This window comes from Pithys albifrons, chromosome 15, assembly GCF_047495875.1.
Source record: "Pithys albifrons albifrons isolate INPA30051 chromosome 15, PitAlb_v1, whole genome shotgun sequence".
Classification (NCBI taxonomy): domain Eukaryota; kingdom Metazoa; phylum Chordata; class Aves; order Passeriformes; family Thamnophilidae; genus Pithys; species Pithys albifrons.
Genome location: NC_092472.1, coordinates 9,440,786 through 9,462,747, shown reverse-complemented (window position 1 = coordinate 9,462,747; position 21,962 = coordinate 9,440,786). Strand labels below are relative to the sequence as shown.

The window sequence follows — 21,962 nt, the reverse complement described above, 5'->3', positions numbered from 1 at the left end:
ACCTTGTGCTAGACCAGGTTGCTCCAAGCCCTGTCCAACCTGGCCTTGGACACTTCCAGGGATGGGGCAGCCACAGCTGCTCTGGGCAACCTGTGCCAGGGCCTCACCAGCCTCACAGCCAAGAATTTCTTACCAACATCCCATCCAACCCTACTCTCTCAGTATGAAGCCATTTCCCCTTGTCCTGTCACTCCACACCCTTGTAACAAGTGCCTCACCGTGTTCACGTTGACTCCCCATGGGGAAGCCCCCAGCTTAGCCAAGGCTTTGGGGTTCTGTTTATTCATCACCACGAAACGATCACTCACTGACTCTCCACCTGTGCTCGCCCTGCTCATACCCAGCCTCTCGCAGTCTTTTACTGAACAAGAGGTGAAACCTGTCCCATTATCACCCCTTAACCCGCGCAGCCAGTGGCGGGAGCCGTGGGGCCAGGGGAACCGGAGCTGTGTCCGAGCCCCGGGGAACCGGAGCTATGTCCGGGTCCACTTCCCCGGTTCCCGAAGCCGTGTACCCGGTGCCGTGTGCCCGGGTACGAGTCCCGGGGTCAGGGAGCCGCGTGTCCAGGACGGCGTCCGTATCGCGGTCCGGAGCCGCGTGTCCGGGACGGCGTCCGTATCCCGGTCCGGAGCCGCGTGTCGGGGACGGCGTCCGTATCCCAGTCCGGAGCCGCGTGTCCGGGACGGCGTCCGTATCCCGGTCCGGAGCCGCGTGTCCGGGACGGCGTCCGTATCCCGGTCCGGAGCCACGTGTCCGGGACGGCGTCCGTATCCCGGTCCGGAGCCGCGTGTTCGGAACGGCGTCCATATCCCGGTCCGGGAGCTGCGTGTCCGGGACCGCGTCCGTATCCCGGTCCGGGAGCCGCGTGTCCCGGGACGGCGTCCCTATCCCGGTCCGGAGCCGCGTGTCCGGGACCGCGTCCGTATCCCGGTCCGGGAGCCGCGTGTCCCGGGACCGCGTCCGTATCCCGGTCCGGGAGCCGCGTGTCCCGGGACCGCGTCCGTATCCCGGTCCGGGAGCCGCGTGTGCGGGGCCGGGCGGAGCATCCCCTCGCATCACCGACCCCGTCCGGCCGAGGCACCGCCCGCTGGTCCCCGCAGGGCCGTGTGGGATCTGTAGTTGTCGGCGGCGCCGGCGCATCGCTGCCGCCTCATCCCTCCATCCCGCCCGTCTCCGCGGGGCCATGGCCGCCCGCTCCCTGCGGCGCTTCGGGACCCTCCTGCCGGTCGGCGGCTCAGCGAGGCAGGGCAGGTACGTGGGGCGGAGTGGGGCGGGCCGGGGGCGCCCGGGGGTCCCGCTCCCGTGGAGGGCTCGGGGCAAGACATGGCAGCGCCGCGGGGCCGGGCTCGGGCGAGCGCCGAGCCGGGGAAGGGAACGGAACCAGACCCGAAGCCAGACCCGAAGCCAGACCTGGACCTGGAGCCAGACCCGGACCCGGGCCCGGACTTGGATCCGGGCTGGGACCCGCCCCCGGCCCCGCCGGTCGAGCATCCTCCCGCGGGAGGTCCCACCTCACCGCCAGAGCCGCACGCTGCCGACCCCCGCCTACTCAGGAGGGCCTGGAGTAAAATTAAACTCCAATAATCAAGTTCTTTCCTGGAAAAATGACTCTTTGAGTAAAAAATTAATTCAAATATTTGAGGAAGAGGGTTCGCGTACTCCGTAAGTCACGTTGTGTGGTGGTTTCCTGCCACTGCGGGTGGTTTCTGTCTCGCCCATCTGAACCATTTATTCATGAACTATATGTTTAATATGCTCCCGGGGTTTTATTTTTGGTGGTGAGGCAGCGCCCGTGCTATCAGCATGCTTTGGGTGGTCACAGGAAGAGAATCCATTTAATTGTGCTGATATTTAGACAGAAAAGCAGTGTCCAGTCATGTTGTTGGACATCGTGGAATATGGCTTATAAAAGGGAAATCCATAAGGGTGCTTTGGCTATTTGTATGAAATATGGGCAGGCAAAAAAGCTTATTAGCTTTTCTTCTACAGAAAATAAACACCGCCAAAAGACCATTTAAATGCAATATAATATTTCTGTGGCATGTAATAGAAGTAACCGTGTTTGACACTAAATGGAAATCTGAGTGCCAGGAAATTCTTCCTCTTTCCTGTGCCCTTATCTGTGTGAAAACTGCTTTGCCACTCCCAAAATGTGCACGGAGAGTGAAATAGGTGCGTGATGGAGCTCAGCAGGCTCCCACTGTGGAGGGTCCCAGGACCTGCCGTTGGTGTGAAGCTTCTTGTACTCAAGTTCTCTATAGCCCTGTCTGGGTCACTGACAATGGGAACAGCCCTGTGAGCAAGGCAGGGGTGGTGCAGCCCAGGCTCCCATCCTGGCTGGGACTTCTTGCGCTGGACTGGCTTAGTCTGGTTTAGGGAGCCTCCTGCCCAATTTACAGCCATGCTGTGTGGAGTCGCAGTGCACAGACCTGTTCTCCAGCTTCATTGAAAAAGAATCCACACAGTGTTGTAGAACAATAGAATATCCTGAGTTGGAAGAGACCCACAGGGATCATCCAGTCCAACACCTGGACCTGCACAGGACACCCCAGCAATCCCTCCCTGTCCCTGAGAGTGTTGTCCAAACCCTCCTGGAGCTCTGGCAGCCTTGGGGCCATGCCCAAGGCACTGGAGAGCCTGTTCAATGCCCACCATCCTCTGGGGGAAGAACCTTTTCCTGATACCAAACCTAACCCTCCCCTGACACAGCTTCAGCCATTCCTTCAGGTCCTCTCACTGGTCACAGAGAGCAGGTATCAGTGAGGGAACTGCAGACCGTGGTGAGGTCTGACCTCACTCTCCTCCAGCTGAACAAAGCAAAGGCTCTGTCGCTCCTCATAAGGCCCCTCCGGATCCTTCACCATCTTCATGTCCTTCCTTTCCACACTCTCTAACAGCTTTAGATCTTTCTTACATTGTGGTGCCCAAAATGCCCGCAGGACTTGGAGGTGAGGCCACCCCAGTGCAGAGCAAAGCGGAACAATCCCCTCCCTGAACTGGGTTAATCCCTGGTATTGCTCTCTGATGAAACACAGCAAAGGAATTGGGAGTAATTAGATTTCCTTCCAAAGCAAGCTCATCAGAGAAGAAACACTGGTGCAGATGTTTCTGTGTGTCTCAGCGCTTGGTGCTTTGTCATGCTGATTTGGGAAGGGGAGGGAGTGTTTTAGGAGGTTGGGGGGGGAAGGATCCTTGGGTTTAAAGGGAACATGACAGTCAGTTCGGGATGTTTGGGTATTCTATCGTGCCTGTGCTCCAGAAAGAGGTAATACTATTGTAGCTCTGACCAGAGACCTGTTCTCATAATTTAAAAGGCTAATCTTTAGGGGCGATTGACTTAACCCATATGGCCACAATCAACTTCTCTGCTACATGTTACTGTTTGGCTTTCTGTGACATCATTTTGTAAATCTTTTTCTATCACCAGCTTACTTGTATAACCCCTTCACACGGCCTGGGACTTCCACGTGTCTGTCACTTAAGGATGTGTCAACTTCCTCCCATGGGATTTCTGGCTATTTTTAGGGCAGCTGTGATCAAGACAGTGTTTAGAAGATGGAGCAGAGTCAGTGGACAGACTGTAAATAACACTTGTCCTTTTCTGTGGAGTATTTTTTTCATCCTGAAGGAAGAAGTAAATTGAGTGGCATTTTCAGTCCTCCATAATAGTCCTTCTTAAGAACTCCCTTTGGAGTCAGTGTGTGGTTCTGGTTTCTGGCCTACAACTTTTAAGGCAGGCACATCAGAGCAGCACGTGATACCCCGGGCACGTCCCTGCACGGGGGAGTGTTCTGTAAGTTGGTTTCCCAGGCTGGAGAGAGGAGTCCATGCAGGGAGCTCCCTGCTCCACGTAGGCAGGTCTCTCGAGCTGAGGCACCGGCTCATCCATGCCCTTCTCCTCCTACGCTCTGAAACACACCCATTCCTGCAGTGTAACTCACTTGCAGAGGAAAATGTCTCACTAACTTTTGTTTCTTGGGTGCAAAAGAGTTAACTGAGTTGCATAGCCTATTTTTAAGACATTGGAGTCTAACCTGGGAGAGCCCCAGCAAGCTTTCTCAGCTGCATTTCATGTTGTTTGGTTCATCTATAGCATGGCTGATTTCCTTCCCTGCAGCTCTTTAAATGAAATGTGAGATGATAAAGAACAAAGCTTGTAGTTGGTGCTTACCAATGACACACCTTTATGTGCAAAGAAAGCTCCTTAGATTGATTTTGTAGGCTCTGTGAAGGAGGTCCTGCTCTGTACTCCCCTCCAGTTTAGTCTATTTTTTGTAACTTTGAGAAGTGCTGTGTTAATCAGTCAACAAAATAAGAGTGACAAGCATTTTAAAAATCATTCAAGATGGGGTCTTGTGCTCCAAACAGATGTCTCTGCAGACAGGGATAAAATGTGTGGGTTTTTTTCCTGTGTTGTCATTCCTGGAACCCAGACCCACAGTAGCAGCTTTTTGAAAGGATCACAGGGACGGCACCTCACCCGGTTCCTTAAAGATTAGTCTGAGGAATGTCCTATCCTAGAGCAAATCTAAGTAGCAAAAACACTTGCAGACTTGTATTTGGTATGTAATGTATTGAAAAGGAGTGCTTTGACATACAGATCATATTTTAAGTACCCACAATAAAAAATGAATATGCAAATGTCTTCGGGTAGAAAAAGGAAGTTTGTCATTAGTGTTGTGGGACGTTTAGCAACCTAGTGTTAAAGATTAAATGAGGGAGCATGTGGGCTGCTAAACACGGGGTGGCAGGAGATGCTTGGTGGTCCTTGGGCAGATACAGATCTCTTGAACTGTGCTTTGGTCCTGGACATGAGCCAGTCTGAACCACCTGGCTGCCACCCAAAGGAGGACACCTCATCTGTTCCCCACATCTCACAAGTCCTCTCGTGTTTGTCTGTCTCCTCTTTGGTGCTCGCACTTGCGCTGTTGATCTGTCAGCAAACCTATTCAGGGACAGAGACAGAAAAGTTTTTGCTTTGTAGGGTTAGTTTTCATCTGGTTTAACTCCCTGAAACTTAATTCTGCTCAATTCCAGTACTGAAATAAGGGGAGCAAACCTGTCCCTTCCAGTTGGCACTGTAAGCTCAGCTGGACTGCTGAACAACACTGAGGTCTCATGACTGGTTTGATAGACCCCAAAATAAATTGTGCACTTCTGTGACTTTGTACATGAGCAGTATAGCCTTGCTAAAATGTAAAAAAGCTTAATGGAGCAGGCTTGATAAGGTGGACTCAGCTGTATTGATTCTGGGGCCTAAATTAGTGTCTGTGTGCAGTGTGGAATTGTGTTGTAAAAACACAGGGGTCAGAGTCAGTGCCAGTGCAGGGATTTCTGGGCTTTGCTGAATTTCACTGGCTGAATGGGCACCATTGCCTACAGGGGATATAGCATATTGCATAAAGGGGATGTTGAAAGCCCTGCTGAGAGGAAGAAACCAGGTGTTCCCAAAAAAGGAGACACCCTTCCTTATTAAGTGTATTCTGAAATGTTTCCTGGATGGAGCTGGTTTGACAATAAATTGTACTTCATTCTGCAGACTCTTCCTGGTGTAAGGTGTGAGAGGGAGGTGGGGCTGAGGCTTTGGCCTCCTGCAGGCAGGAATGGGCCTTGTCTAGGTCGATTTCTAAAAGCAAGCGTAGTAGGACAGTGAAACAGAATTAAGTAATCACAGAATCATTTAGGTTGAAAAAGACCATGGAGGTGTCAGAGTCACCATCCCTGGAGGAGTTAAAGGAACAACTGGATGTGGCACTCAGTGCTCTGGCCTGGTTGATGAGATGGGGCTTGGTTGCAGGTTGGACTCAATGGTCTTAGAAACATTTTCCAAACTACATGATTCTGTGATTCTGTGAAAATCTGACTCTTTTCAAGGTATGCCAAAGAAGTGGCGTACAGCCTCTGTAGTGCCACATGAGTCTAAAATAAAAGAATTTAAAACCACCAGTCTCTTTGTGTTTCTCTGCTAATTGTCTGTATATCCTGAAAAGAGCTAAAATTGTTTCTAGAATCCTGTGTATCTTTTTTAAGAGAGCCTACTTTTAGTAGCGTCACTAAACTAGAATTCTCAATGATCCTGATGTTGCTTAACTTTCTTTCTTTGTCATTAGTTTGTATTTCAGAGGGTCCCCCTGTGTTTTCAGCACTGCAGCTCAACAGAGAAGTACAGGAGACGAGTGTGGCCCAGAAGATCCCCATGACGAGCCCAAGCACTCCCTTTCTGACTGTGCCTTAGAGCACAAAGCCATCAAATTGGAAGAACAAGTCCGAGATTTAACTGTGAGTGTGGTGCTGGTGGCATCATGATGTCTTTGGTTCAGTCCCCTTAACTTGGTCTGTCTTTCCGACTTGGATTTTTCCGTAAAGGCTGTAACACACACACAGTGTAGCTGTGCTGTGGAAGCCTTCAGAGCAGCTGTACTCTGAATGTGAGAGGGTGAAACTCCAGGCTACATTCCCTAAAAACACCATCTGTCAGTAGTACCAGCAGCAGGACACTGATAGTATGATCCTGGCAGGCAAAGCTGTGTGTTGGAACTAGTGTGGTCAGTTCTTTCACAGCGTTATATAGAGCCAGTGGCAGCAGCTTTGTGCTGATCAGCATCACATATTGTCATAGAGCCATTGAATATCCTGAGCTGGAAGGGACCCACAAGGATCATTGGAGTCCAAATTCTGGCCCTGCACAGGACACCCCAACAATCCCTCCCTGTGCCTGAGAGCGTTGTCCAAACGCTCCTGGAGCTCTGGCAGTTTTGGGGCCGTGACCACTGCCCTGTGGAGCCTGTTCTGTGCCTGACCACCCTCTGGGGGAAGAACCTTTTCCTGATATCCAGCCCAACCCTCCCCTGACACAGCTCCAGCTGCTCCCTCAGGTCCTGTCACTGGTCATACAGAGCAGAGATTGGAGCTGCCCCTCATGAGGAAGTTACAGGTCCCAACAGTTTGCCCCCAGAAAAAGCCAAGTGCCCTCACCTGCTAGTCGTGTGGCCCGACTAGACCCTTCACTATCTTCCTGAACGTCACTTGGATGCTCTCCAACAGCTTTATGTTCCACTGAATCCTGATTGGCTGAGAAGGAATGTCCTTTTCAGTGACAGTGGTGTGGGGGAAATGGCAGGGATCATGTTATATATTGAAGAACACTCGTGACTAAGGAGGGAATTAAATATTACTGCACTGGGCGATTCTGGAGATAATCACCCTGAGAATCTGACACTGAGTGATAAATCATCTGGTCACAGATCTGTGGCTGAGACCATGAGCTGCCTGCTGGAGAAAAGGGCGTCTCAATAGCCACAGTGAGTTACAAAAAAAGTAGCAACCTGAAAATTAGTCTTCAGTTCAATTCAGTCTTTCAGTGCCCAGAATACTTCTGTCCTCTGCTTGGGTCTTTTGAGGGATTTGCAGTTTTTGGTTAATCAGTAGAAGGACTTGAGTTTGCATGTTAGAAAAATGCAAGAGCCTGGCACAACCTTCAGAGGTGAAGTGGGCTCTTTTTAAAGCATTTCTGAGGAGCTCATTAACTGTCAGGAAATAGGTTTTACTTCCTTGTTTGATGTCTCCCTGTGCTGTTCTGGTTACAGGAGCGATACCGGAAAGCTTTGGCAGATTCCGAGAATGTCCGGAGGAGAACGCAGAAGTTTGTGGAAGATGCCAAGCTCTTTGGTAAGCAAAAGAGCTGTGTTTACTGCCGTGGCCTGCCTGCCTGAGCAAAAAATGCTGATCAACAGCTTTCCTCTCCCCCAGTCCTGCCCTCCTTTGTTCATTGTAAAGTCTGGCATGACATTTGGCCTGGGCTGTTGGTGTCTGGGCTTACTCGCTATTTTGTGTGTATGTCCAGCTGTGTCCTGTCTATCAGGTTTACCTCAGGGACTGTTTTGTGACTATTTAAAAAGAAAAAAATAGACCCAGTGCAACTGATTGTAGTTCTGCTGACTTGGTTGAAATTACAGGCTCTGGTGTATGCTGAGGATCAGGCAGGAGGGTGTATTTTATACTCAGATGTGTCATCAGGTTGTGATCTTCTTTACTACAATAACAGCCTCTTTTCTGCTCTGCCTTTTAGGGGCTAGATCCTGCCTGGGGCAATAGTTGCCAATCCTTATATCAAATACCTAAAATTTCTAAATAAGTATTTTATCATCAGTAAAATGAGCTGAATTTGTAGCTTTGGCAACAGAGGCAAATGAAGGGGGAAAAAGATGCTGTTTAATCATTGTGCTCTGTCAGCACCATCTCTGAGAATGAGAAACTGTTTTGCTCCATAATGCATGAATCTCAGGGGGTTTATTGGTAGCTTATTCTAGTAGCCTTGAAATCAGAACGACTGCATTTTCTTACCTTCTACCCATTGAGCTACAAAATGGCTGATGAGTTTGGCATGTAATCAGCAAGGGGATAATTGATTTTGGGAAGTGCTTTTTGAGCTCTTTGCATTTTATATGTAATAGGCTTCAGATTTGAAGAAAAAATATGTTCTTTATTAGAAGTTACTCACAGAGTGAGGCCTGGGGATCTGTAGAGCATTAAAACAGACTCTGGTGCAAGAGGAAAATCTGAAAGAAGGTTGTGGTGGGTGTTAGTCTCTTTTCCTAATTACAAAGTGATGAGATAAGAGAAAACAGCCTCATATTGTGCTGAGGGAGGTTTATGTTGGATATTTGGAAAAAATTCTGGCTGGTTTTCCTGAATTTTCTACACTTCTGGAAATGTGTCCAACCTAACCCAATTTTTTTAATGAAAGAAACTTCATAGTTTTTCATGACCAACCCAAGAACCATTTTGTCTACTCCTTCCACAGTGGTTTTAACTTAAAAATAAAGCTGGGGATGTACTTTCCAATAGTTATGTATTGTTTTTACTTCCCTGCATTGTGTTTGTTCCCCATGGTATTTGTGTGAGTTGCTTGGCAAAGCAGTTATGTCAGTGGGACTATATAAGAGTTGTGTGGAGCAGAGTGAAATAGTAATTTTTTGCTTTATCAGGAATACCTGACATATATATATATATATATATATATATATATATATATATATATATACACATACATATATATATATATATATATATACACACGTGTGTATGTGTCTGTGTGATGTATATATGTGTACATTTCCTGCATATGTCTTGAATGGAAGAGTTTTAGATTACTATTAATGTTAAAACTTTGGTTACAAGAGTCAGAAGACACCGTCTGCTCTCATTAAATTAACAGTTCAAATCAATTAACAGCTTTAAAGATCCTTTCCAACCACTGTGACTTTGTGTCTGTCATTGGTACTGTAGCTCTGTATGCTCTGTAAACTGTCCTTCATTTACTTAGTGCTTCTTTATGCCTGTAGGGATCCAGAGTTTCTGCAGGGACCTTGTGGAGGTAGCAGATATCTTGGAGAAGACTGCCGAGAGTGCTGCAGGGGAAGCAGAGCCCAATAATCCAAACCCAACCCTGAAGAAGATCTATGAAGGCCTCTCCCTCATAGAGGCCAAGCTGCAAAGTGTATTTACCAAGCACGGCCTGCAGAAGATGAACCCTGTGGGTGGCAGATACGACCCCTATGACCACGAGATCGTCTGCCACGTCCCAGCTGAGGGGCTGCAGCCAGGCACGATCGCGCTGGTGACACAGGACGGCTACAAACTCCACGGCCGCACAATCAGACACGCGCTCGTGGGCGTGGCAGTGGAGTCACAGGAGTGACCTGGGCTCCCCCACTGCCATCTGGGACCTTCATGAGCTGGGGACCCCTCAGCACTCAGAGCTGCAGCTGCATGTACTTACTTATTTATTGAGCTTGGTTTGTATTGTACGATGGCTTCTTGATAATGTGTGTGGTCGTTTTGACATTAATTCAAAGGTACTTGTATATTTAATAATACTTTTTGGGGTCCATAGAGTAGTAGGAGGAGTCCTGCTATTTGTCAGAAACATGGCACTGTAGCCCCTTTCTCCTTCGCTCATTTCTCCATTGAGATTTGTATGGGGAAGAGAGGAGATATGGGAGAGAAAGGGAAATTCTCTGAATGCTTAGGAATCTTGTCTCCCAGTTCCATCCCTGAGACAGACTCCTGCAGTGGCCTTCAGGAAGGTAACTTCTCTGCCTCAGTGTCCATAGCTGTATTAAGGGACTATAATAATACTTACTGACCTACCTCACAGACAGGGATGTGATGAGGCTTTTCCTTTGCAAAGCACTTGGAAAAGTCCAAGGGGACGAGTATTATTATCAGCTGGTTTTGGTGTCTTCCCTTGTCCCCAGGCCCCTTGGGTGGGGATGAAGATGATAACTTGAAATGACATTTAGGGGCAGCTTTTTCTTAGGTCAAACAGTCCTGAATTCATGAAATCTCTGTTGTATAACAGTTGAATAGAGATGAGTGTTTAAAGAGAATTCAGTTGTCAGGTCAGACTAACATGTTAATATTTCTTCTCCAGGTAAAATTTCAGCTTGCCTCCTTGCCCAGAGGTAAAATAGGGAATAGTGATTTGTGGTGGAGGCAAAAAACTGTTCTCAAATCTCTTATTCTCCAACCAAAATGTGTATTTTAGAGGAGAGTAATTTCTCTTCCCTGATGGGTATTTGTGCAGCTTTCAAGCATGATAAACTATGTGCTCTTTGTTGCAGCTGCTGGCAAAATGGAGATGTGCCCTTAAGCAGGAAATCTGGACTGTTCTATTTTCTCAGCTCCCCAGTAAAGATCCTCAGATAACACTAACTTCCCATTCACATTCAGATTCTACTTTTGCGTGGTCATAGTAAATATTAAACCTTTTGGATTTCACGCAAGGAGGAAGATCTTCTCTATTAAAAGTCCCAAGTGCCCCTGAACGAATTTTAGCAGCAGTGACAAGGAAGCAAGAGAAGCAGAAGGCTGAGGAAGCAAAAGCTGACCTCGAGCTGTCCTCTTAGTTGGAGGCATGTTGTTGTCACAGCACGGCATATGTATTTCCCAGTGGCCCTATTGCCTGGGATTCCGTTTATGTCAGCTAAAAGGTTGCAATCACTGAGGAAGATCAGGGTTCAACCCTTTGCAGAGCAGCAAAGAATCAAATGACAGAAGGATAGATAAGCCAGCCTGTGGTCTGCACTACACAAATCCAGGAATGGTTGTTTTCAGGTTGTTTCTTACTGATTCGTTAGTTGCTGCCTTTTTACTTTCTGGAACTGGATCCATGGCCTGACAGATCCACTTCCAAAGACTTTACTTATAGTGGATGCCATTACTGCTTTGGAAGAAAGCTTATTCTTCTCCCATTCTTTGCAGGCTTTAGTTGCAAAACCCTTTTGTGATAGACTTAAAGATTACTGCAGCTTTGGGGAGACTGTGTACAGCTAGTGGGTTGTCATTCCAGAAGTTTAAGGATGATGCACATTTCTAACGTGCTCCATAAAACCTGTTGTAGTGACAGCTGTGGGGCTGACTCGGTAATGGATACTCTATAGTAGGTTCTCAGGATGGTACTTGAGATTTCAACCCTGAAACTGCTTCCTGGCAATATTAGCTCACTTTGGACAAACTTCTTGTTTTATCACATTGTTGGGAATTTCAGAGGTAAGCAGGATTTCCTATGCATTGTTTTGCTGGTGTCTGTGCTGACCACATCATCAGGGTACACTGTTTCTCTAGAAAAGAAAAGATAAAATATGAAACATGGCAGTGCAAGTCTTGCTTTTCTGCCTCAAAACTGTCTCCAGCCTGTTCTGAGGAAACTGTCTTCAGCTGGAAGGAGCAGCTGGGTTCTCTGCTGCCTCTTCAGCCCCTGCTATATCAGCTGAGTCTTTTTGCAATATGAGGGGAGAGCTGGTTGTGGAAGCTAATTTTGAATGTGATACTTTAGTTAGAAGGAACCAAACAAAAGCAAAAGCATTTTACACAACAGGTAGTTTTCAGTCATAGAAAGGCTGCAGCTTACCTGAGCCCAGTTTAAAAGTAGTGTGACCAGAAGTGATGGGATCCAAATCTTTCTTAAACTCACCCATGAAGCCACTTGACTGTGAACATAGTCTATAGCTACTCTGTCCAACATGGGACTGTTTGCCAATCCTGCTTGTCTCCTCAGCCAGTACCCATCTATTTTTGCCTTAAAGAAATGCCCTAAAATGCACTCCAGACCTTCAGTCTGTACCAAGAGATTATTGATTCAGCTTGCGTGTCTGGGATCTGCATTCAAGGCACTGTTGTGTAGTGGAGCAGGAATCTGAGAGACCCAGTTCCTGTGCAGTCTTTCCCATCATCACCAGAATCCCTATTTAATTTTGGGCAAGATATTTTCACATTTGAATCTATGGAACTTCTACAGGATCCTATCAGGCTTTTATAATTCTCGTGAAATGTGCCCATTGCTGAGAGACTCTTTCACAGTTGTTACCAAAGAGATGAATCCTGTAGCTGCTGTTGGTCCTAGTTCCTGCTTCCTTTGAATGGTGAAAATGGAATAACCAAACCTGGATTCCATTGCAGAATCCAGATTTCTTAGGCAAAATTTCTCTTGCCTTTCAAGCACACTTAATGATCTCTTTTGTCATGGATGAGGTTGTGTAAGGATGGGCTGAGTTTCTCTTTGTAGATTTTTTCTGCCTTGTCTGCCCTGTTTGTGTAACTCTTACACACTTGGCATGGTGGGGCAGAGAGGAGATTGACTCATGAGCTGCTTCTCTCCAGTCACTTCATCCAATGACTGTTTAATAAAACACAGGAATGCGTTAGCAGGGAGGGAATATCAGAGGAGATGAAATGTCATGTACTTCTTAGTCATTTCCACTCTGTCTGCCCAGCCATGAAGAACTGGAGCTGGGAATGCAGACAACTAGACAAGATGTGATGGTAGTGTGTGTGTACCTTTATTTCCACTACTGGGAAGTGGGAAGCCCCCATGAATTGGGCATTTGCCACCTTCTGTGACCTTCCTATGCCCTGTCAGCAGAACCTATTTGAGTGGAACACATGGACAAGTCTCCAGTGGCATTGTCATGACCATGGCAATGTCTTAACTCTGACCAGGAGCAGTGCAGAATGTGAATGTCACTTTGTGAACCTTAACTTCTCAGTGCTTCAGCAACAGAGCTTCTGTTGAAAGAGCTGTGATCAGTCAATAGCTATTAGCAGTCCCTTAATTAAAAAAAAGTATTTAAGTTTTATATTGTGAATATTGTAGTATTTTTTTTATTTTAAAACTTGAGGTGTTTTGATATTACTTGCAAAGTCAAATGAGCAAAGTGTTGCTAATCTCCAAAAATCTTAGTCCATTTAGTTGGGAAACCTGTATATATTGGGGGAGTTTTTTGTGTGTTTCTGTTCTCTTTCTTTACCCAAAGGTTCTGGCTGTATGAAAGACTAGAGACCGACATGTGGGAGCAGTGCAAGTAACTGACAACAACATTTGAGTTAATGTTGGAAAGGCCTGATTTCCTTTAGATGTCCAGATACTGTCCATTTGCCAATAAAGCAAAAGAATTGCCATTGCTTCTCTTTTGTTTTTCCTGTCCCAAACGTCTGCTCATTCCAACTCCAGCTGTCTGGGAGGATAGCCTTGGAAGGTTTCTCTCTGTTCCCGTTCCAGTTGTGATAAGGGCTGTAGTCCATGACAGCACTTAGAATCATAGGATAGTTTGGGCTGGAAGGGACCTTAAAGATCTTGTTCCATCACCCTGCCACGGGCAGGGACACCTTCCACTAGACCAGGTTGCTCCAAGCCCCATCCAACCTGGCCTTGAACACTTCCAGAGATGGGACAGCCACAGCTTCTCTGGGCAACGTGGGCCTGGGCCTCACCACCCTCACAACCAAGAATTTCTTCCTGGTATCTAATCTAAACCTACTCTTTTTCAGTTTGAAGCCACTACTCTATCCTGTCACTACAGCTCCCAATGAAGAGTCTTCATCTTCCTTGGGCAGATTTGTTGGATAAAAGAGGCTTTCTCTGTAGGGTGTGTTTGTAACAGACCTCCTTTTCCCTTCCTGCACCCTCTGCAAAAATAGCTGGGCCTCTCTTCCTGGTTTTGCCTTGACAGTTGATGCCATGCGTGTTCTCCCAGACCTCTGAATGCCCCTGGACCCTTCTCACTAGTACAAAACCATTTCCAAAAGACCATTTACAAATGGTCTTTATGGGGTGAGATCTATATTTCTGTGCTAAAGATATGCCAGCAAAGTTGAACATTATGCCCCATTATATGGGCTTTTTCTAATTCTGCCTGAAAGGCTCAGTCTTCTCCATGATGGCATTGCTTGGTGTAACCAGGCTAGACCAGGAAATCCTGCTGCTGCATTAGATAATTTCTGGCTCTGCTGGTTTTCTCTGCAGCAACAGTGAGAGCTGGGAGTTCTCAAACTTCAACCACTGCCATCTGCAGAAAAGCATCATAGCTTGTGGGGCAGAGCATTTTGGTAATGGCACAATGTTCCAGAACGCCTGCAAGGAGACCATGGGCTGCCCTGAGAGGGAAGGGACTGAGTGCAGTGCTGACCTGGCTCCTCAGAGCCTTGCTGTTTGCACAGCAGATTTCTTGTCACCCACAGCCATGGTGAAATCAGGCTGGTTAAGTAAGAGCTTGTTAGAACCTGAGGCATACTGCAAAGATACTTGTGTGCTGTGTTTTAAGCTGCTCTGGGAAAATCATCTCCCCATCCTGGTGTTCTGCCAGTTGTAAGGACTCAGGTGAGCTGAGCAATGGTAGTCTTTATCTGTGCTCCCTCCAAATGTTCATGTTCGAGTTTCAGGGCTGTATGTGCTCCCCCATGCAGGAACTCTGAAGGGATTCCTGGCTGAGAAAAAGAAGGGGCCTGTGCTTGTGTTGTGTTTCACTGAGGTTTCACTGAGACAAAGTTCAGGTGATGGATTCTCAAACAAAATTTTGTTCCTTGGTAGGGAGCCAGGTCTGGGCCACAGTAAGCTCTGGTTTTGTTATTACATGTCCAGCCTGTTCTAGAGTTTTTGCTCAGCCTTTGATATCCTTTGTAATCTGAGTAGCTACAGGCTCCCGTGGGATCCCCTTGGCAAAAGCTGTTTGCTGTCAGGCACCTTGTTTTGCCCAGAGCAGAAAGTACAAGTGAAAGCTTGAAATGCCCTTGCTGATGCATGAGCCACGCAGGCTCCAGCTTGCTCCCCTCAGATGGGTTCTGAGCACTGTATCCATCACCCATGTGCAGATGGAGCACATGGAAAACGTGCTCTGGCAGCAGCGTGATTCAAATACTGCCCTATGGTGCATCCACAGTACTGTCATCAGAAGGGAGGTGGTGCCGGGACTGCTCCTGAGTGCGAGCCCTCGACTAACGAGTGGGATGCTGCCGAGCATCCAGAAGCAGAGGGGATAGGGAGGATGCTCGCTGTGGCTGTGCCTGGGGTTGTCTATGTGCCGCAACCAGCGGCTTGGGATGCGAGGGTGTCCTCTCCTCCTCAGTGTCGGTCTGCTGGGGGATCAGCTATCCCAAGGCCCGCGGGGATGCCGTGGTGCGCATCCCACCCTAGTCCCTGGGCACACCGCCCGCTGCCCGCCCCGCCTCTGCCGGCCGGGACGGGCTCCGTGCCGGGGCTGAGCCGTGTTCGGGCGGGCGGGGCTGGGCGGCAGCGGGGGGCGCGGGGGCCGAGCCTGCTGTGAGGGGCGGGCCGGGGCGGGCGCTGCCGGGCCCCGCTCTCCCCGCCATGGCCCCGCTGCCCGCCGCGCTGCTCCTGCCGGCCCTGGCCTCGCTCCTGGCAGCGCCCGCCGCCGCCCGTGCCGCGCCGCGCTCCATCGGTGAGAAAGGGAGCGGGGCAATGGGACAGGGTGGGGAGAGGGCGCTCATCCCGGGTACCGGCAGCTCCGGGCCGCGCATCCCGGGTACCGGCAGCTCCGCGCCGTCCATCCCGGGAACCGGCAGCTGCGGGCCGCCCATCCCGGGTACCGACAGCTCCGGCCCTCCTCCTGCCTCGCCGAGGCCGAGAGAGGGGGTTTGGCGCCGTGCGCGGCAGGCGCGGGGCGCACTGCTCTGCATCCCTGTCCCCTCTGCCTCCCCGAGCATCCCAACGGCATCCCCGCCGCCTCCCCTCCCTCGCAGACGGTGCTGGTCCCTTCCCCGCCGTGGCCGGGGAGCGCGGCTGGGACAGCGGCGGATCCCCCGGGGGCGCTGCTGATCCGGCCCTCTCGCTGCTCTCTTCCCGCAGCCGTGGTGGGCGGCGGGCTGGGGGGCTCGGCCGCCGCTTACTTCCTGCAGCAGCACTTCGGGCCGCAGGTGCAGCTGGACGTGTACGAGGCGGCGGGCGTGGGCGGGCGGCTGGCCACCGTCACCGTCAACAAGCAGCAATATGAGAGCCGGGCAGCCTCCATCCACGCCCTCAGCCTCCACATGCAGGACTTCGTCAAGATCTTGGGTGAGCATGGGCATCCCAGCACTTGTATGGCCTCCTTCCCTGAGCTGGGGGGCTGCAGCACCCCTGGGCTCTGTGTTTGGGGCAGTGGAGAGGGTTTCTGCTAGTCCCCCTCAGCACCCCACGCTGTTCATGCCTAGCAGACCATCAGGATGAGAGGCCTTGGTGGAATTAGTGTGGAGGGGGTTGTTCACAAAGTCCCACCAGTTTGTCCCAGTAGGCAGCAGCAGCTCTATGGGATGCCTCAACATACAGGATCCAGTTGGGATCTCAGTGCCTTGGAATCTTGTGCTCCCTGATGCTCCTCCAAGAGCATCTGTGCCCATATCGCTGTATGGACGTGTTTGGCGTTGGCCTTTCCCAGCAGCCAGCCAGCCCCAGCGAGCTGTGCAAGCCCAGCAGGGCTGGGGTCCCTCTGCTCCTGGCAGGCCTCAAGCACCGGCGCGAGGTGGCAGGGAAGAGCGCCATATTCAGCGGGGAGCACTTCGTCCTGGAGGAGACCGACTGGTACCTGCTCAACCTCTTCCGGCTCTGGTGGCACTATGGCATCAGCTTCCTGCGCCTGCAGATGTGGGTGGAGGAGGTGATGGAGAAGTTCATGAGGTAGGAATGCCTGTGGGGCCGGGGACACACAGTGGATTTTCCGCAGCACCAGGACATCACCAGGTGCCCTGTGCTTCTGTCCCCTCCAGGATCTACAAGTACCAAGCTCATGGCTATGCCTTCTCCAGCCTGGAGGAGCTGCTGCGCTCACTGGGGGGTGATGCCTTCATCAACATGACCCAGCGCTCGGTGGCTGAATCCTTGCTGGAGGTGGGCGTCACACAGCGCTTCGTGGACGATGTCATCGCGGCTGTCCTGCGGTCCAGCTATGGGCAGTCTGTGCTGGTGCCCGCCTTCGCAGGTGAAGCCAGGGACCTCCTCTCCCCCCTGTGTGACTCTCCTCAGCGTCCCCTCTGCAGATAGGCTGTTGAGCCACCCTCCTCTTCCTCTCCACAGGAGCCATGTCACTGGCGGGAGCCCAGGGCAGCACCTGGGCAGTGGAAGGAGGGAATAAACTGGTGTGTTCAGGTCTGCTGAAGCTGACCAAAGCTAATGTCATCTCGGCCAGAGTGACAGGCATCTCCCTGCACAGCTCGGGTGAGCCTGGGCATGGACTCTGCTCTGAGTGCTGCTGGCCTGGGTGTGGGTCTGGGTGTAGTAGGGCGGGAGGTTGGTGGTGGCAGCATGGGGATGCTGGGATTGGAGAGCGTCCTGGTAAGGCATTTGGACAGAGACTGGGGGTCTGTCTGTCTCATCCCCTTGTCTGATCCAGTGGGGACCCTGAAGTACAGAAATCAACCCTGAGGTTCCTCTCCCTCCCTTATTAGGTCCCTGAGGTCTCCTCGTGCCACCATCCTTGTTGCAGGCTAGCTCACCTATCCAGCACAGAAGAACGGCTGAAAAGCTGTGGTCTGGGGGGTGGGCTGTGCCCCCAAAGTCCTCCTTGTCCCTACTAGACTGGGCTTCTCAGGAAACTTTCTCCCACCGTCTTGTTAAAGTCTTTCTGCTGCCCTAAAGCAGCAGCAACTCATCCATAACCATCAGGTGGTATGGTCCAGCACTGGTGTGTACTGGAAAACCAGAGGATGGAGGCTATGCTGGAGTAAAGAGGGTCAGGCCAATACCACGTGGGGCTCAGGGTCACTTCTATCTGTCCACTGTCTCTTTTCAGAGGGGAGAGCCCTGTACCAGGTACACTACGAGAGCAGCGAAGGCCAGGGCTCAGCTTTCTACGACATGGTGGTTGTGACAACTCCCCTGCATCCCAGCAGGAGCAACTTTACCTTTGAGAACTTTGAGCCGCCCATTGCTGACTTCCCCGGAGCCTTCCAGCCCTCTGTCACCTCTGTGGTGCACGGCTACCTCAACTCCTCCTACTTCGGCTTTCCTGACCCCAAGCTCTTCCCTTTCACCAGCATCCTCACCACCGACACCCCTGACCTCTTTTTCAATGCCATGGACAACATCTGTCCTGTCAACATCTCAGCAGTTTTCCGGCGGAAGCAGCCCCAGGAGGCTGCGGTGTGGCGTGTCCTCTCCCAGAAACCACTGGACAAGCACCAGCTGAAGACCCTCTTCAGGTCCTACTACTCGGTGCAGGTGACAGAGTGGCAGACGTATCCCCGCTACGATGCCACCAAGTCCCTCCCGCCCATTGTGCTCCATGAAAACCTCTTCTACCTCAGTGGTGTGGAGTGGGTGGCCAGTTCCATGGAGATGATAGCCGTGGCGGCCAAAAATGTGGCTCTGCTCGCCTATAACCGCTGGCATCAGGACCTGGAGAAAATCGACCAGAAGGACTTGATGCACAAGGTGAAGACTGAGCTGTGATGCTCAGGAGGGCGGTGGGCCAGGAGCTTTGGTGTGGGGTAGCCTGGGGAGTATTTATTGCCTTGGGGAGACCAGGGGTTTGGGGCTGGGGGACAAGGGACAAGCTATGTCCTGATGACTGGAACATGTGTCGCCTTCAGGAATACAGTTCCTGCCCACTGTTGCTGTGTCTGTGTCATGTGCCTCAGCTTCCCTGTTCCCCCGCCCTGGGCTCGGCCGGAAAGGAGCCTGTGCTTTCCCTGGGAAAAAGGGCCATTGTGCATCTGTGTTTGGGGGTCTTCAGGGGCGAGGCTGGCTGGTGTTGGCAGCAGATGGGTGCCTCCTGTAAGCTGCCTGGCTGCCACCATAGTCTCTTCTGCCTTCCTATCTTTGCCCCTGTGGAACTCAGTGGTAGGGCTGTCCCTGGCTCGGGCAGGAGGGCCCATGGTCTCTCCCATGCAATGCATGCATGGAGCTTGGCTCCACTCATGGGCCTGGTGCCCTGGGGATGGGCTGCAGAGTGGACTGTCTCTGGTCCTGGTGGGTGCTCCCTGTTTCTGGGGGTGTTCAGGCTTCCCTGAGCTCTGGGGAGCAGAAGAGCCTTGGTGGGAGAAGCTGGGCTGACCTCAGGCAGGCAGGACGGACAGACAGCACAACGGGCCGAGACGGGGGCCTGCAATATGCTTTATTGAAGACCTCAGGAGCCACCCAAACCACTTGCCCCAGTCTCTGGGCTGCCCAGCCTGACTCAAAGGAACTTGTGGGAGGACTGGAAAGGACTGGGGGCAGCAGGGCGCTACTGGAGCTGTTGCACCGATGGAGGGAATGAAGACAAGACTTTGGGAAAGGCGGAGGCTTGATCCTGCCCAGCCAGAAGGACTCTCTGTCCCCCAGCCTCTCTCTGTCCCCCAGCCTGTCCTGCTGAGCCCTGGAGGCTCAGGGGCTCTGGTCAGTTGGTGTCTCCCTGCGAGGCCACAGGACTGCATATAGGTGGGGGACTTGCAGGAGCTGCCTCTGCACTGGGTGTCACCAAAGTGGCTGCTTGGGCTGAGGCTGGTGGAGTCTGCAAGGAAATTTTGGGGAGCTCTTGGAGCTGCTATCGCTTTGCACAGGGGCTCCCCTCACCCTGATGCTCAGCCAGGTGACCTTCTCCCAGAGGGATGAGCAAGCTTGGGAAGCAAGAGCAAACTGGTTAGATGCCCATGGGTAGCTGCAGGGGTTAGCTTTGCAACCTCAGAAGATGCAGGTGCAGCCCACAGCGATGGTCTCCATGACCATCTGATACTTCTTGTGACACTTCTTCTTCCCAGAGGCCTTGTGTCCCACCTCGCCTGGGACCTGGCAGAGCAGCCTGCGGACAGGGAGCCGGCTGTAGATGGGAATGCTGGCCATGGTGCGGTCCTCCTGCATCGTGAAGGGGTTGATGCAGCCAGTGCAGAGGCATCGGGCCTCAGGGATGTCTGCCGGGATCCGTGTTGCATCATGGTTTATGCTGGACGAAAAGGAAAACATGACATGATTGGAGAGACAGTGAGATGGAAGCAGTGGGTGGCTGGAGACAGGCAGGGCAATGCCTCCCTGGGGTGAAATGGGGTTCTGCATCACATCCTATTGCACCCTCCAGCAGCCGCCACAGTCCTGTGATGCTGGACCTGTGGCTGCCACAGTGTTTGCTGGCACAGAGCCACTTTTTATGTTCCCAAGGTCCCTGCCCCAAGCTCACCTGTAGGCCCAAGGGGACAGGCTCCTCCGGTTGGACCTCCAGAGCCTCAGGTTGACCTGGCACTTGGTGTCAGCTGGCTCAGAGCTGTTCCTCAGCTGGCGCACCATGTCCTGGATGCTCTCCTCGTAGTCTGCCATGGTGGCATAATGGTCATCTGGGGCCCAGGCAAGGGCAGGGGTGGCTGTTGGGGGCCGTGCCAGGCCCCTTCTCCTGCCTTTCGCTGCCTTGCTTTGGTCCTTTGCTTCCGGGACTAGGACCATGGCAAAGGTGAAGATGCAGAGGAGAAGCTGAGGAAGAAGGAGGATGGTGCGTGGCAGCTTGGGCTGCAGGACTGGCATGGAAGCGGAGTTCTCCCACTTCCCAGGGGGCACCTGGTGATGGCAGGACTGCACTGACTTTGGGGTGGCACACGTGCAACCACCAAAGGACTGCTGACTTGCATGTGAGACCCATGGAAATACTGAGAGCAGTTTGCAGGGATGGTGAGCACAGGGTCATGCTGAACCCAGCTGATGCATGTGGATGTGAAGACCTTTACCATGCAACTGGCCATTTGTGTTGCCCAAAGTGCCCCTGTGGTGCCCGAGGTGGGCCCAGTCCCCTTCGCTGCCCACCCTGAGGCAGCTCGTGCTGGGAGGGATGGGTACACCCTCAGCTCATGCTGTACCTGGGCAGCCTGTGGTTTAAAAGGAGCTTTAGAGGTGAAACAGTCAAGAATGGGATCTTTATCCAAATCCTCCTCTCCCTCCCTCTGTGCTCTGAGGATGGTGAGAGAGAAAAGATGCTTTTTCCTTCCCTTCTCCCTCGGGCTCACAGAACCGAGCTGCCATGTGCTGACACCCGGCAGGCTGCCCAGCAGTGAACAAAGTTGCTTTCTGTAGTCCTGCTCCCTGCTATTTGTGTCCCTGCAGTCAGCTGAGGCAGCCCCACACCCTGCCCAGGGGTGTGCAGTGCCCCGGGGCAGGGACCACTCAACCAGGGCTGTTTTCCCCCTCTGGTGCCGGACTGTCCAGTCGAACTGTCCCAGCTTTGCTCTCTGAGGCTGTTGCATCCTCACTGCGCCAGGCAAGGGAGCAATGGCCCTGGCAGGCCACAGCAGGCATCTCCAAAGCAAACAAACCCAGGTAGCCATCCGTAAACAACCATGCAAATAATTATATTAAGGAAGGAAAATGAGGAGCAAGCCCTGAACCACCGTGGAGTCACCTACCAGGTTTGGAGCCCGCTCCATGGCCGTGAAGGGGCTGCCGGCCGCTGTCCTGCAGTGTGGCTGGCACCAGAGTCAGGGAGCTAAAAAGGGAAAGCCCCAGCCCCTGGCTGTGTCCTGCCAGAGGTGTGTCCAGTCCCCAAGGTGCCAGGGAGCCTCGGCACCGGCAGGGCAAGGGGCCAGTGTGGTCTGGGACTTGGCCACCCACCACTGCCCTGGGCACTGCCTCTGCACTGGTGGCAACTGTGGCTGGTGGCAGGTCCTGCCTGGACCAGGCAGCCCAGAGGGGCTCCCTGTGCAGTAACCTGGCCTGTGGAGGGAGTTTGGGCTCT

General features: G+C 51.7%; 3 protein-coding genes across 3 annotated transcripts; 2 read left to right on the top strand and 1 right to left on the bottom strand.

The window, feature by feature from the left end:
- Positions 1–1,116: 1,116 nt before the first annotated feature.
- On the top strand, positions 1,117–13,464 carry GRPEL2 (GrpE like 2, mitochondrial). The gene is made up of 4 exons (XM_071570376.1): positions 1,117–1,251; positions 6,111–6,279; positions 7,587–7,668; positions 9,345–13,464. The coding sequence occupies exons 1-4, from the start codon at positions 1,184–1,186 to the stop codon at positions 9,698–9,700; spliced, it is 675 nt and encodes a 224-aa protein (XP_071426477.1). The 5' UTR covers positions 1,117–1,183; the 3' UTR covers positions 9,701–13,464.
- Positions 13,465–15,576: 2,112 nt separating this feature from the next.
- Positions 15,577–18,832, top strand: PCYOX1L (prenylcysteine oxidase 1 like). The gene is made up of 6 exons (XM_071570075.1): positions 15,577–15,737; positions 16,145–16,351; positions 16,777–16,951; positions 17,041–17,252; positions 17,348–17,488; positions 18,063–18,832. Exons 1-6 carry the CDS (start codon positions 15,647–15,649, stop codon positions 18,719–18,721), a joined length of 1,485 nt encoding a protein of 494 aa, XP_071426176.1. The 5' UTR covers positions 15,577–15,646; the 3' UTR covers positions 18,722–18,832.
- Positions 18,833–19,907: 1,075 nt separating this feature from the next.
- IL17B (interleukin 17B) lies at positions 19,908–21,654 on the bottom strand. The gene is made up of 3 exons (XM_071570383.1): positions 21,634–21,654; positions 20,424–20,710; positions 19,908–20,192 (listed from the first exon to the last, which is right to left on the bottom strand). The coding sequence occupies exons 1-3, from the start codon at positions 21,652–21,654 to the stop codon at positions 19,934–19,936; spliced, it is 567 nt and encodes a 188-aa protein (XP_071426484.1). The 3' UTR covers positions 19,908–19,933.
- Between the last annotated feature and the right edge of the window lie 308 nt (positions 21,655–21,962).

Bases quoted from the DNA above. Each gene is read 5' to 3' on its own strand.
- GRPEL2 (XM_071570376.1), top strand. From the start codon at position 1,184: ATGGCCGCCCGCTCCCTGCGGCGCTTCGGGACCCTCCTGCCGGTCGGC. The intron at 6,280-7,586 runs GTGAGTGTGGTG...TTCTGGTTACAG, and splicing joins AACAAGTCCGAGATTTAACT to GAGCGATACCGGAAAGCTTT. The intron at 7,669-9,344 runs GTAAGCAAAAGA...TTATGCCTGTAG, and splicing joins GGAAGATGCCAAGCTCTTTG to GGATCCAGAGTTTCTGCAGG.
- PCYOX1L (XM_071570075.1), top strand. From the start codon at position 15,647: ATGGCCCCGCTGCCCGCCGCGCTGCTCCTGCCGGCCCTGGCCTCGCTC. The intron at 15,738-16,144 runs GTGAGAAAGGGA...CTCTTCCCGCAG, and splicing joins TGCCGCGCCGCGCTCCATCG to CCGTGGTGGGCGGCGGGCTG. The intron at 16,352-16,776 runs GTGAGCATGGGC...TGCTCCTGGCAG, and splicing joins GGACTTCGTCAAGATCTTGG to GCCTCAAGCACCGGCGCGAG.
- IL17B (XM_071570383.1), bottom strand. From the start codon at position 21,654: ATGGAGCGGGCTCCAAACCTG. The intron at 20,711-21,633 runs GTAGGTGACTCC...CTTCTTCCTCAG, and splicing joins TGGAGCGGGCTCCAAACCTG to CTTCTCCTCTGCATCTTCAC. The intron at 20,193-20,423 runs GTGAGCTTGGGG...CTTTTCGTCCAG, and splicing joins CTGTCCCCTTGGGCCTACAG to CATAAACCATGATGCAACAC.